Raw genomic sequence first — 15,772 nt, forward strand, 5'->3', positions numbered from 1 at the left:
TAGACTAATGAGATGCCCTGTGAATTTTCATTATTTCATTTAGTTATTAGTTTAGATTGTCTTTATGGGTTAGCTGGGGAGATGAGTTCCTACCATTTGCATCATTGTTTCTTTGAAAAATATATTCTTCCAAATTATTAAATTAAATGACACTTTGATTTTTTAAGAAATTACTTTTAAAACAAATTACTTTAAACTGGGCATGGTGGCACATGCCTTTAATTCCAGCTCTAGGGAGGTAGAGGCAAGCAGATCTCTGTGAATTCTAGGTCAGCCTGGTATACATAATGAGTTCCAGGCCAGCTGGGGCCACAGGTAGACCCTGTCTCAAAAAGACCAAAAGAAATTACTTTAAGTTGAGGATACACTGTTGTTTTCATAAATAAAGACTATTCTTGCTATTCAGTATGTTCCATGAGTACAAGGAGAGGGCAGCATCAGAAAGGAAGAGGTTCATTATTGTGAGATCTTTCTAAAACCTAAAAAATGGAAAGACTAGCAAGAAGATAAGAAAAGGAACTCTCTACATAGTCTGTTTAACTTGCTGTGTTCGCTCTGCAGTAACACCCATTAAGATGAGGTGATTCACCACAATTAGAGCCAAAGTGGCAGGTGGACAGGCCAGAGTAAGGCACTGGTCACCAGACTGTAGTCCAGCAATAAACAGGAGCAAACACAGACCCTGCTCAAAGGAAGAAGGCAAAGTTCACCCTCATCCTCCTTTGGAATCATTTTCTTACTCTCAGCCTCAGTCCCTTTCTGTGTTCTACTCCCTTCCTGTCTAGAATGTTCTATGAAGCTTCGTATCTCCTGCTTTCCCCAGCAACAATCTCCTGCTTTCCCCAGCCTCTCAAAGAGAGGCTTTGAGTCTCTCTTCAGAGAGAATACAGCATGGGCTTCTCCTTTCAGTGGTCTGCTATGCCTAGCACAGGGTCTTTCATATAAGGTGTGCATACTAACTGATGGACAGAATAAGTGAGTGACTATTATAAGTGAATCTAAGTGATTTATATCCTAAAAAGACTTTATGTATTAATAAGAAAAAAAGTCACATCTTTCCAGTGTATTCAGATCTAAACAGAGACAACATCCTAAAAATTCAAAATGGGAAAAAAATACTTCTAACAGTGAAGACCAACAGGGAAGCGACATCACATTTATTGACCCTCTTAAATTATACTTCATTAACTAGCACATACTTCATCCACTCAGAACAGCTGACCAACCTAGATTCTATACCATCCTAATGATAGCTTGTCACAGACTATAGGAAAGTAAAGTTCAATAGTGTTTACTTCTATTTTGGTAGGAAAAATAATATTCGTTTTGTGGGGAAAATGATGAATATTATTTACACACGGAGCTCCAGAGTCCTAGAAATGATATTGATACTAAGAATAATTTACTGTGCTCTTATTATATATGGGGTACTATATTAAATGTTTTATATATATTCTTTAATTTTTTTAACCTGATAGTAAATGTTATTCCTATTTATTGGGAAAGAGAATGAAGTTTGGAGAGTATACTCAGAACATTCTATCCTGGTGATGAGCATTTTCCATAAAACTTACCCTGCTCTGAGTCCGAAGAAAAGACAGTATGCTGCAGACTTAGATGCCACAAATAGAAATGCAGGCATGAGAAATAAAAAGCATTTGAAAAACACAAGAAATACAACCCTTGCAGAAGGAAAAGGAAGAGCCAATATCTGTTTTGATATTAAATTTGGTAATTAGTTTAATTTCATGTAAAGTATTCATATTGATATGCCTTTCTGTTGGCTGTTCTTTAAAAAAAAAATCCTTTCAAGCTGTGAAAAAGGGCTCCTATGACATGGTCTCTACTCTGATTAAATACAACACAAGCCTTGACCAGCCCAGTGTCAAGCGGTGGTCAGTAATGCATGAAGCGGCCAAACAAGGCCGGAAAGATATCACAGCTCTGCTATTGAATCACGGAGGCAATGTCCACCTGAGAGATGGATTTGGAGTCACACCGCTAGGAGTCGCCGCTGAATATGGTCACTGCGATGTGTTGGAGCATCTAATCCACAAAGGTACGTGAAAGGTGGTGTTCTGCTCTGTATTTTTTCCTGCTCTCAGACTTTGTTCTTCCTTCCTTGTGGGCTCCTCCTCTCTGAAAGTAGCTGGTGTGATGCTTTCAACCAGAGTTCCTCATTAGACCCCAATTCAACCAGTCAAGCCTTATGCATTGTGACCTGCAGATCTATGTGACCAGTCCTGATTGCTCTCTCCAGAAACAGCCCAGTTTCCACACAGCAGGCTGGAAGGGCTCTACTATATAATCTTCTTTGCTGAATTCCTGCTTTTTTTCCCACCTCCTGATGTAACAATCTCTCTCTTAACCAGGACTGAGAGGTTGGCTTTATCTCTAAATCCTCTACCACACACTTTCTTAAACCCAGACAGCTGCAAAGACCCAAAGTTTCTCTTGTCCTCCTCTTACCATCTGTCTGCCAGCTTTTAGGTCCCTTCCATCTTCCCTGAACCAGTGTGATCATTTGCTAACTATTCTCCAGGTTTCCATTCTCCTCATCAGAAAATCCATGCTACATCCTGCATTGTACTTCCTCCTCTTCAACAATAGCTGGAATGGTGTATTCTGTTCAAAACACTTAAAATAATTCACTGTTCCAATCCTGCATTTTACACTCCAACCAAAAGAGAGTATCAATTCTCTTTGCCTCAGCTTAGGTCATGCCCTTGGCCTGATTCAGAATGCTCTAACACAAAATTCAAAGTCAAACTCTTAAAACACTCTCCTAAATCCTTTTTTAAATCTCTCAACAGATCATGACATTACCCAACCTCAAGTCCTCAAAGTGCTTTATACAACTGTACAATCAGGAATTTAAAAATACAGATCCTAACTTGGTTTCTACACTTACTCAGACCTTTGTCTACTTAAGTGCCCAGTCCTCAGATTCCTCATACATACATGCAGGTGAGGACCACGTGATCCCAGTGGATCTTCTATGGGACAAAAACTGACACTTTTTATGTCTCTCAATGTAACCTCATAGAATTATTACATAGTCCCTGGGAAATATGCTACAACTAGTTTGCAGTTGAAGGCACGGAGACACATAGAAAGCACAGCCCAGTTTTCATGTAAGCAGCAGATCCATAATCAAGCATGGCCTTCTTCCTTGCAGTAGATTCCTACTATAGATGTCACTCCAGTGTCATACCACATGTATTCTCTAGATACATCTTACTTCGTCTTCCCTTAAAGCTCCTTAGATAGTCAGGCTCATTCATTTTAGGGTCACACATAGAGGTATCCATAAACATTTGTTGAATTGAAATGTTAAACATTATTCTTAAGTGAAAATGTCTAATGATGGCTTTTTTTCTGGAAACATTTGTCCATCACTGCAACTGGCTTGGTTTCTCTCATGTTTTTGTGGCTCCTTCTCCCCCAGATTTTAATAAATTGAAGCACGTTGCCTAGCTATTGTTGAAACTATGGAAAATATAAGTGGTCAAAATTCTATACTGTTAAGCTTTAACTAGCAAGGAAAGTAAACAGGTTATTTTTAAGGGGCCAACCTAACAATGTTGCTCAGTCATCTTAAGCACATACTTTACTCTGCCAGGTGGTGATGTGTTTGCTTTGGCTGATGATGGGGCATCCGTGTTATTTGAGGCAGCAGGAGGTGGAAACCCTGACTGCATTTCTCTCTTGTTGGAATATGGAGGGAGTGGAAATGTGCCTAACAGAGCAGGACATCTTCCCATACACCGAGCTGCCTATGAAGGACATTATTTGTAAGTAAGATATTATGAATTGTCACTTTAAGTTTTAAAATGCTGGTGTATATCCAGTACAATCACAAGTTTCTCTACATGATACTCCCCTACATCCAAAGAAAGTGATCACAAGTTCTTTGTTTAAATGTTTATAATTTGCTATTCTTCTTTCATTTTAGTCTTGACTATCCATGGAATGAATTTATACTACTTTTAGTGTATACAATCCAGAAAAGTAGCATAATAACATAAAATCTCTTTTTAGAAGGAATAAAGTTATAATTGAGAATTCTTCACAAACTGGCAAGACTTTCAGTTTAAAAATAATTGGTTTAACTAAAGGTTTAAAAATTTCTAAAAAATTGTCTTTGATTAAAGGATTAAAATTTGTAACAATGCTATGTGTTTCTTCAATTATTTCTTAGCATTACTAGGATATACTATAATGATAAGTGTATTCTTGAATACAAGTTCCACTATAAGTTTAGATTTATTTTTCTGCACAAATATTGGATAGACTTTTAAATCATAAAATGTGTTACAACCAACACAGTAGTAGAAGCCTAGAATACAGTATTAAATTATTCACCAGGAGAAGGTAGTTTTAAGAAATTAAATATGTTTTGTAAGTTCAAAAACTTTGAAATAGATAGGCTTTACCATTTCCAGCAGCCACACTGGCTGAGTTAAGGGGCCAATGACACATAATTGATGCTAAGTGACATGTTGTTAAAGTTTACCTGGATTTACTCCCAGTGTTCATAAATTCACACATGGTAGCTCTGAATTAGGCACAGGAGATCAAGTTATCTTTGCTTGGGGCTCTCATGAATCCTAGTTGGTTAGTGGAGTGTGAATTCACAAGTATTTCTCACATGTATTTAGAAATATAAGCTGGGGTCAGCTATTTCAGGTAGATGAATGTAGGTTTGATGGAATAGTACAGATTCTTCTTTTTCTAAAAACTTACTTTTGAGTTGTATAGAAGGAGACAAGATGTACATGGACAGTATTAAAGAGTTCATGGCTTAGGACACAGTGAAGGAGAAATAATAAGTGAGGATCAAAATATTCAAATTCAGCCCTTTTTTCCATAGGTAGTTGTGTGACCTTGGACAAGTCATGTTCCATTTTAAGACTTCATATTGTTCTTTAAATAAAAGGGTTATGCTTAGCAATGTTCAAGGTCACTTCCAGATTTCACTTCCCAAGACTCTGTGGTTTCTAGTAGTCATGATTATGCAATGCTTGTTTGCCATCAGAAGAGTTTACTCTCTTTTATAACCTTTGCAGTATTTATCTGTTGATTTCACAAATTTTATTGTTCATTGAACTGGAAGTGGGGGATAGTTGTGAGGACTCACACCTATTATCAGGATACTCCTGATATTATCCAGGATACTCCCTGGAATATTTCAAATGGAAAGACAAACTAAAACTCAACTAAATTACATTATATTAAACAGGATATCTTGGTGGACAGAGGTTAAGCATTTCAGTACAAAATTATGTAGAGAAAATAAAAAATCTAAATAAATCATTCACTTGTCTAGTGAGACAGATTTGTTTAATGACTTGATTTTCTTTATGCAATGGGAATATTGTAGGAGTTTTTTGTTTGTTTTAGAGCTCTGAAATATCTTATCCCAGTTACATCCAAAAATGCAATTCGGAAAAGTGGGCTAACTCCAATTCACTCAGCAGCAGACGGACAAAACACCCAGTGCCTGGAACTGCTCATTGACAATGGTTTTGATGTCAATGCCCTGCTTGCTGACCACATTTCCCAGAGCTACGATGATGAGAGGAAGACTGCACTGTACTTCGCCGTCTGTAATAATGATATTCATTGCACAGAAGTCCTTCTGGCTGCAGGTGCGGATCCAAACTTAGATCCCCTCAACTGTTTGCTTGTCGCAGTAAGGGCCAATAGTCACGAAATTGTCCGGCTGCTTCTCTCCTATGGAGCTAATGTCAATTGTTATTTTATGCATGTGAATGACACTCGTTTCCCCAGTGCCATTCAGTATGCTCTAAATGACGAGGTCATGCTGAGGCTGCTGCTGAATAATGGTTACCAGGTGGAGCTGTGCTTTGACTGCAAGCACGGAGACATCTTTGGAAATTCATTCGTATGGTCAGAGATAGAGGAAGAAGTACTGCCAGGATGGACACCTTGCATAATAAAAGATAACCCAGTGAGTCACATCTTTCTTTTCTTCATATTGGGTCCTAACTCACATTTGTTTCAGCAATCCTTCTAAATTTTAATTTGTAAGCCATTTTGATTTCTTCAATGGTCCATAAGTTGATCAAGAGCATGCTGTTTAATTTTTATTCATTTAAAAAATTTCTAGATTTTTTTTCCTGTTACAGGTTCCTAGATTTATACCACTGTGTTCAGAAAACATCATTGAAATTTTAGAAATTTATTAAGTGCTTTTTAATAGTCTTACATATAATCTAGCCTGAAGGATGTTCCATGTACTGTTAAGAACATATATTCTGCAGCTTAACTTATAAACTCTGACATTTAAGTATGTTACTTACAGAATTAATTCTAATTTTGTGTTTCTTATTCTTGACTTTTTGGTACTAATATGGATAAACAAGCATAAAATTACCATGAAAAGATGCTGTTTATTTTCTTGAATTAAAAACAGAATGTCAAACTATATAAAAATTTATGCAATTTTTCACTTGTGCTTAATTGGTGGAACATTGGAGCTGGATAGAAAAAAGCATGGCTCTTCCAAATATGTTCCCTCTGTCACATCAGAACCCTGCATATGTCTTCAGAACTATTATTTCAAAGAAATAAGGAAGACATCTGCTTTTCATTTTTGTTTGTGATAAGCAAGAATAGCTAATTTCCTATAAAAGACAGAATAATTTTTCATAGTAACACTGCTTATGTATAGGCATATTAAAAGTATCACTAAATTAAATTTTTATCAATTCTCTCAGTTTTGTGAGTTTATTACAGTTCCGTGGATGAAACACCTGGTAGGCAACGTTGTCCGTATCCTAATAGATTATATGGATTATGTCCCTCTGTGCGGTAAGCTGAAGTCTGCACTAGAAGTACAGAGAGAATGGCCAGAAATCCGCCAAATACTTGGTAAGAGAAAATGTTTCATTTATTTTTATTTTATGTATGTGAGTATTTTCCTTGTGTGTATGTATGTATGTATAATGCATGTGTGCCGTGACTGTAGAGTCCAGAAGAAGACATTGGATCTCCTGGAACTGGAGTTATGAACAATTGCTAGCTGCCATGTGGGTACTGGGAACCGAACCTGGGTCCTCTGTAAAAGCAGCTGATGCTCGTAACCACTGAGCTATCTCTCCAGCCCCTTAAAATTTTCTTTTTTTCGTTGGTTGGTTGTGGGTTTCTTAAACTCTTCCATTCATAACCCGTTTTGCCTCAAAACATTTTATGCAATGCTGGATATGTGTATAAAATAGGTTTATGAACCAAATGCCTCCTGGTAATAAATCATAAATTTATTTTAAAATAATTTTTTGGCATATATATAATGCTACCATTTCTTAAAGAGGAAAGTAAACTTGCATACTAATGAGATAGATGTACTTCTTTATTTTCACATAAAGGATTAAATCTTCCCTAAATAATTGATACTATGGAATACAGAGCATCCTCTATGCTTTTTGGAGTTGATTTTAAAATTGTCAATGCTGAGAACACTGTTTCACATAAATTTATAAGACAAAATATTAAGGTATTTTTCAGATGTTTTTGGAAATTCTCTCCTTATCCCAAGCCAAAATCATTTAATGATTTTTCATGTAACTCAAACAGGATTTTTAATATCAAATATTCTAATCCAATCCAATCCAATCCAAAGATACACTAATTGAATACTTAGATGCTGAAGAATTATAGGAGGAAAATATCGAAAGTATTTGCTTTTCAAAATTGAATTGTTAGGTTTCTATAAGAGCAGAAAACTTTTAGTGAACAGTAAAAACAATACAACTCACGACATTCAGGCATCTCAATTTTAAGCCAAGACATTTCAGGCAGTGTTAACTGGCTTTGGTGGCTTGAAGATAGATGTAGTACAGTGTGTGCATGTTGTGTGTTCAGAACCGAGACTGCAATGAAGTTGTTCAATGCGACATGGGCAAACACTACCAAAAAAACTCAGGCATTTGATTAGAATTAATGTTTCATTGGACATTTAGAAATATTTTTATTTAAAAAGAAACATTTTTAAAGCAATATTTTATTTAAAAATATTTTATTGTTTTTGTTTTATGTGTATGAGTATATTTCCTTCATGTTTGTAAGGTTGCACCCATGTCGTGCAATGTTCACAGAGATCAGAAGAGGGTACCAGATTCCCCTGGAACTCGAGTTATGGATGGTTGTTAGTTGCTATGTGTGCTAGGAATCTAACCCGTCCTCTGCAAGAGCATCCAGTGCCCTTAACTGCTAAGCCATCTCTCCAACCCCATATTGCCAAGTTTCTGCTATTCCACATTCAATTAGGTGATTCCACATGAGGGTGTAACCCACAGTTTAAGAAGTTGGACTCTGTACAACTCAAAATGATTAGAGAGATAACAGCATAGTAAAACTGAATAGGACTAATCAGACATAATGCTAAGACAGAGAGTCAAAAGAGAGATGACAACATGCAGTCCTTATGCACTCTGATGGCATAGATATTTTCACACATGTTTAATACTGTAATGCATAAATGAAATAATATTTAATCATAATACATAAATATTCACTTTAAAATATCCTTAGTGATATGTTAGTATTGTCATACTGGGAATAAAAGGTGTATTCAGTAACTGGGTAACTAAGGGATATTTTATTTTATTTTATTTGTATTCTTGAGATTCAAGAACCATGAAATAAAGGAAATACTGATGTAATGCAGAAGATGATTTTTTAAAAATCCTGTAGTCCTCAATTTGAGTTGGAAATATCAGTAGGAGTGTATTGTGTGCAAGAGATTAATGCTTGTTATATGTGTGAACTTGTATGTGTATGTCTGTCCACAGAAATGCTTATAAGTAGCAATGGACCTAATATTTTGAGCATCCTTATCATACAGATTTGGTCTGGAAATTCTAATTTCTACAAAAAGTAAAAAGGAATTGATAACTCCCAATGTGAGGAAGGAAATATACAAGGATGATCCTGGAACATCTGCTCAGACTAGGCAGCCAAGAAACTGAGTGACTGCCAGAACCAGATCAGAAGAGTCCATGACCCAATCTGAAGAGATTCCACTGGCCCAACATAGAACCATTTAAGTTTCAGAAACATAATTGTTTCAATGGGTTGAAACATGTCCAAAATGTTTAAATACATGTGTCTTAAAAACTGATCAGTTCCAAAGGATGATACAAAATCAACTTATTATCTTGAAAACTGTTAAAATATTTAAGCCATTTGTCCTATTGTTATGGCATGCCACTAATAACCAAAAAAGAGATGAGCAAAAATTCTTTGTGAAAGATTCTCAAATAATACATGAAATCAGTACATAGTTATTTTATTCCCCCCAATAAATGTGTAGATACAATCATTACACATTAACTATTGTCAACATCATATTCTGGTGGCACCAGATGAAAGAGTATAGTTTGCCAGAGAGATCAGCCCTGAGTACGATCCATTTCTGGATCCAGCTGTCAATTTTCAAGAAATAGAGAAGATAGTGGAACATGACAATGCAGTCATCAAAGTTCCAGCTGCGAGAAAACGTGGACATTTGGGTTAAGATTAACTGACAGGATTCAAAAATGCATAGAAAGAAGAATCTGAAGATTGAAAGATACTTAAAGGACATCTCATAATTGTCATCACTGTTTTCAAAGTTTGTCAGTCCTGTCCTTAGAATAGAGATAGTTTACTTAGATGATGAAATTCTAAAAGGGATGATTGCTATATAAGTCAGAATCCTGCTGATTTACAGGAGGAGGAGATGAAGAATGGTAAAGCTGTGGAAGATATTCTCTAGTGGCTGTCAAAGTTCTATTTCATCACCCGGAAGGTAGTCAGCATGATCACCTAATTATCACTTATAACCTAGGAAACTATACATGCAGGTAGTTTGTCTCTCTATATGTAAAATTTTCAAATACAAGAACTTAAATGGTTTGGCTATTTCCAAAGGAAAACACCACTAAAGTAGAGATAAATTCATTTCCCAAAGTTATAAACCTGGGGAATAACAGGTTTATTACTTCAAAACATCAATTTTTCCTGCAATATCACAGTTATTTCTGCCATAAATAGTACATATTTTTCTTGGAAATGAGAATTAATCACCCATATGTTTTTATTGCAAAAGTATTCCTAGTTATGATGATTTTAGAAAGATATTCCAAGTAAGAATGAAGCCAGTATGTTTTCTATTATTTCAGTGGTTTATTTATCCAACCAACTTCTCAGCTGATTGCTATGAGCCTGGTAACCACTGGATGTCAGGGTACCTCCAGCTATAGGTAAGGCAGTGTATTTGTTAAGGAAAAATGTAAAATTTCAATCTTATTAAAGCATGGGAGGCACCTATTTTGATGACAGTATTTTGTCTCAAGTTTGTGGAAAGTGTTATGATTTTTTGGTGACAAGTTTTTGCTATGCAGCCCAGGCTGCTGTGAACTCTCTATGTAGCTCTGACTGACTTTAAACTCAGGATCCTCCTGCCTCAGTCTCCCAGATGACTGAAACTACAGTCATATACTGAGAGGGCTAGCCTTGCTTTATTATTAAAAAAATGCAATTTGAATGTTTATGGCCTTAAATGTAACAAAAATGAGATCACTTTTGTTATTGAAATGAATGGTCCCTAACAGTGTGTGTGTGTGTGTGTGTGTGTGTGTGTGTGTGTGTGTGTGTGTGTGAATATGCATGTGTATGTATGTGCATATGGAGACCAGAAGCAAACCTCAGGTGTTGTTCAGCAGGAACCATCCTCCTTGTGTTTTGAGACAGAGCCCCTAACTGGAATCTGGTTCTTTCATTAGGCAGGCAGAGCCCCAAAGATCTACCTGTGTCAGCCTCTCCAACATTGGGATTACAGTCATGAGCTACCATGTCCTCCAACATTTTGCAATAGGTTCTGGGTATAGAACTCAGGTCCTCAAGCTTTCATCGGAAACGCTGTACCTTCTGAGCCATCTCTCCAACGCCCTAACATTTTGAATATTATGGTTCCAATATATCAAGGACGTTTCTAATGATTTATATGAACTGATGTGTTAGTCTTCAGACAGTCCTATGAAGTAGGTACCATTGTTATCCACCTTTTCACAAATGACAATACAAAAATCACAGGGCATAAGCCACTTGTCAAGGTCACACAAACACTAAGTGACAGCGCCAGTATTTTAATCCCAGCTGACATTTAAACTTTTGTATTATGCTGCCCTTCCACTAGTTCATTTTGCTGGTATAACATATCAGTGTTGTAACTCTAATATAAAGTAAGACTTGAAAAGAAAGGCTAGCATCAGATATATCAATGTTAGTATCTGTTTTATATATCTCCAATGTTTAGCTATCAGATTCTGGAAACAAACCTCAGGTTAAGTCATGAACAATTTATGGAATCATTGCCTGATATTTCCTGGAAAATTATTCATCAGAAAGACTGGTAGAAGAGAGAGGACACAAAGAAATATGTCTGTATAATATTTAGGTCTTTATTTTATTTTTAATAATTTATTTTTATTTTATGTGTATGAGTGCATTGCCTGCATATGTGCAAGTGCACCCACGAAATGCCCTCAGAGGTTAGAAGGCACTGGATCCCCTGTAACTGGAGTCACAGATGGTTGTCAGCTGCCATGTGGGTGCTGTGAATCGAACCTGGGTCCTCTGCAAGAGCACTCAGTCCTCTTAACCATGGAGCCATCTCTCCAGACCCATATTTAGGTGTTTTTTTTTTTTTTAAGTTAAAGATGTATTTACTCTTAAAAATCAAATCCATTCATTCATTTAACAAATTGTAGTTGAACACCCATAAGAGTCATACTTTGCTCCTGGCACAGATACAGGTGGAATGTCCATCCTCACAGATCTTGCACGATCCAGGAGATGACTGAGACACTTTATTGAAATGTGAATCTCAAAATCATCAGCTGCTAGGATGCACATACTCGTTTCCAGGACAACACTGTTCATGTTATTCTCGGTCTGTGTCTTAAGGTGAACCCAGTAACATTGTTCTAAATGTTTTCTTGTTTTTCCCCTTCATTTTAGAGAATCCTTGCTCATTAAAGCATTTGTGCCGATTAAAAATCCGAAGACTCCTGGGACTCCAGCGACTTTGCCAGCCAGCCTCCATGGAGAAGCTCCCTCTCCCAGCAGCTATTCGAAAATACTTATTATTTAAAGAATATGACCTCTATGGCCAACAGCTAAAATTAGTATAAGCTCAAAATAATATTTTTAAATTTGATTTTAAAAGTATTTTAAAATATGATTTCCCCAGAGATTTGCTTGAATCATTTTCCATTCTTAAGCAGATTTGAATCCACTGAGAATTTTATAGGTATATTGTGTTACCATGGGAAGAACATGTCATAGATTGTTAAAGACTTTTACATATTTTTAAAATAATCAATATTTTGTGTTTGAATTTTTATTGATTATCTTCAGTCTTCAAATTCTCCCTCTCAACTGACTCCTACAGTATCAATGACTGAGACTCTAGGTTTAAAAAGCAAATAGTCATTTTCTCAAACCCACACACATCTGCCAGTGGCTGTCCTATTCTCTTTTTGCTAGAACTCCTGCATTGCAAGAGCTCCTTTGTACCTGCTGGTTCACATGCTGTAATCTGGTGTCTGCTGAACCCTCTATTATACTGCTCATGGTCACTAACAAATCCTGTTACTAAATTCAGTAACCCACTTTCCCTCTTATGGTTGATTCTTGCAGCATCTAACACTACTACCTGCTCCTTTCTTGGTTTTTACTATACATAAATTATTCCTTTCCCTCTCAGCCCTCTTCCCTGACCTCTCTGCCTGCCTTCTTTCTATGCTGCACATCCACATTCAGTCCTTTAGTGATGGGTCTTAAGTCCTTTTCTATTATGCTATATTCTCTGGGAAATTTCATCCACTTGCGTGGTTGCAATCATTTCACTGGCAACAATAAACTTTATAACCGAAGTTCAACCCTTTCGCTCCTATGCTTCAGACTTGTTAGACAACTGGCCTAGTGGACATGCGATCATAAAGATACTTAAATGCAACACATCCCCAAATGAACTCAAGCTTTTTTGCACAAAACGTTTCTTTCTCTTACATTATCTATTTCAGTTGTTGATAATCAATTCAGTTTCCAAAGGAAAAGTCTGGACATCAGCCCTGACCACCCGTTTTCTCAACTAGCATAACAAATCAGCAAATGCCATTATTTGAAACTATCTTTTTGATAGTTTCTTCTTGAAACTATCTTTTTCTATTCAGTCTCACCAATTTGGTCTGTGCTTGACTGTAATCTTTTCCTTCCTGAAGTTATACAGTGCTGCTAAAGTGGCTTTTCTCCATCTTGTTTTGCCCTGACCCCCCCCACAGTCTACATACAGCATCCCAGGTATAAGCAGCGCTGTCTTCCCTCCTCAAAATCACCCCTGTTGCTCACAGGTTAAAACACAGAGTTCTCACAAGGCCTTCGTGATCTAACTCCCCATGTCCTCTTTAGCCTGTCTCAATGTCTTCTTTCTTTTCCCCCCTTCAGATGTGTTACACGTCTTCTACAAGTTTATTCTTCCAGTGAGTCCCAGGTTTTATGGTTTTATAGCACCAGTAGCTTTTGTTTCATTACTTTGAAAATTTTTCAAAAGGTGTCATCTGCTATCATCATCTCCTTTTTTAAAAAGGTTTTGTTCCTTGAAATGCCATTAAATAAGATGGTAATAAACTCAGTCATTAAAATTAGATGACGTTATCTTTGAAAAGACTGACCATGTTGTTCTCATTTCCTCACTGACAAGGGAAAATTTCATTATAGTCCAACAAGTGTCTGAAGGCCTTTGACGGAAACTACTGTGATAGACAAGTCCATGGCTCGTGCACCTCAATGCCTTTGTATTTCCTTCACCATCTACCTGAATTTTTTTTTCCTCCTCCTTCTGCCCCTCTTCCACTGACTCACTCGCTCTTACCCTGCAGATCTCGGCTCAGATGTTGCATAGTTTAGAGTGGAAACCCCGATGACCACCACCTAGAGTTGCTCATGTGGTATTGTAGGAGTCTGTGTTCCACTAGACTGGAACCTTCACATGGGCAGCATCTATATCCCTCCATTCCCTACTGTGTCCTCAGGCCAAACACATTCCCTAGAGCATGAATGTTATACAAGGCCCAGACAAAAATAATCAATGACCTCATGGTGAAATGAATTTCTGAACTGGTTGTGTGACTTTAGTAATATAATTATTTAAAGTGATTATTCTTAGATTTTAATAATGTATTTTCTTTTTTTCTTACATTTACTTTTATCTAATTATTCTTATAGCAGTAAATCACACTCATTTGTAAATTTTCTGAATTGCATTTAATTTCAGTTATCTGTGAAAGATAATTCTGTGAAAGAAAACTGTATAATTAGGGTTATCTTAATGTATTGTGTTTCCTTCAGGATATTTTATATATATTTAGCATTTATGTATTTAATTTGAACTTTAATGTTTTATGTACAAAATGCCATAATTCCTGTATTGCTTTCTTAGTTGTGCTTAAAATTCATTGTTACTTATAAAATAGTTCTCTATAATGAGAAATGAAATAATGAATAATAAATGAAAAATAAAACAAAGGCTGTAAGTCTACTGTGTTATACTTCAGATATTAAATGTATCGGGAGCTAAATAAATTCAAGAACAACTTGGTTATAAAGGTATGAGTTGGCTACACATGCTCAAGATTTTGAAAATGGTTGTCTTGGCATTTTGAAAGGAGAAAAATGTAACCAAAGAAGTGGACACATTCATTGGTCTGAAACAGAGTGAGATTTTACTCATCAAAATGTGGACTTTTTTAGTTGTGTTTTTGTTTTAGGGAGCAGCGGCTGGAAAGAGGAATTGATCCCTATCTAATTAGGACTGTGTTTCTCCTCCAACGTGTCATTTATCTGGGAGAGGGCAACAGCTGCTCCTCCCAGCCTGGCTGAGAAGGCAAGCATTCTACAGTGGTGCCAGCAACCCCCACTGTGCACTGACAAGATGGAGCCTGGTTGCTGTCTTCCTATGCAGCCAAGCTGGCTGTGGCTGTTTCTGCTACTGCAGCTCTTGTTTAGTATGATCCAAAGAATCTTGGTGGAAAAGAACAGAACTGAGTTCTCAGTTGGGTATGTTTTGATTAGCTTTTCTGTATGCCATCATCAAATTGTATTTCCATTTCTGGCTTTAAAAATGTAATAGCCACATTGAAACCAACTTCTTCCTGAAGAATATGGTTTAATCATTTTAACTGACCACAGAACATATTTCTTGGCAATAGAAAGTCAGTGCTGAAGATGAGAAAACAATTGTATAAATGTGCAATGCATCGTTCAATGCAGGCTTCTGAAAAATCATTATATGTGGATCAGACTGCATGGAAAATATAAGATGGAATCTCTCATGACACAGCAATATACTTAATCCTCTTCACTTTCATTGACCTTCTATTAGATAGTCCTATCCATATTTTGGATTTAAGTCTCATTATTCTTATGTGTGCATCCATACCTCCCAAATCAAAAATTACTTAGGATATATAACAATTCTAGCCTGAGCCAGGCATGGTGGGACATGCTTTTAATCCCAGAACTCAAGAGACAGAGGCAGGAAGATTTTTGTGAAATTGAGGCCATCCTGGTCTACATACCAAGTTCCAGGTCAGTTGGGGCTACAGAAATACCCTATCTCAAAAAAGACCAAAAAAAATTCTAGCCTGTTTCAACTTACTAAAGAAAATAAAAATTACATATATATATATATATGTACATGTGA

The 15,772-nt window shown here is 36.5% G+C and overlaps 1 protein-coding gene across 1 annotated transcript in view; it reads left to right on the plus strand.

Moving 5' to 3' along the window:
- The window catches only part of Asb15 (ankyrin repeat and SOCS box containing 15), a 66,086-nt gene extending 53,869 nt beyond the window's left edge, over window positions 1-12,217 (plus strand). Inside the window, exons 8-12 of the mRNA XM_017796055.2 lie at window positions 1,814-2,059; window positions 3,623-3,794; window positions 5,404-5,974; window positions 6,744-6,897; window positions 12,028-12,217. Coding sequence (XP_017651544.1) covers window positions 1,814-2,059; window positions 3,623-3,794; window positions 5,404-5,974; window positions 6,744-6,897; window positions 12,028-12,200 — 1,316 coding nt within the window. The 3' untranslated portion in view covers window positions 12,201-12,217. The remainder of the gene's footprint in view (window positions 1-1,813; window positions 2,060-3,622; window positions 3,795-5,403; window positions 5,975-6,743; window positions 6,898-12,027) is intronic.
- Window positions 12,218-15,772: the final 3,555 nt, after the last annotated feature.

This window comes from Nannospalax galili, unplaced genomic scaffold (assembly GCF_000622305.1).
Source record: "Nannospalax galili isolate Female #2095 unplaced genomic scaffold, S.galili_v1.0 scaffold449, whole genome shotgun sequence".
Classification (NCBI taxonomy): domain Eukaryota; kingdom Metazoa; phylum Chordata; class Mammalia; order Rodentia; family Spalacidae; genus Nannospalax; species Nannospalax galili.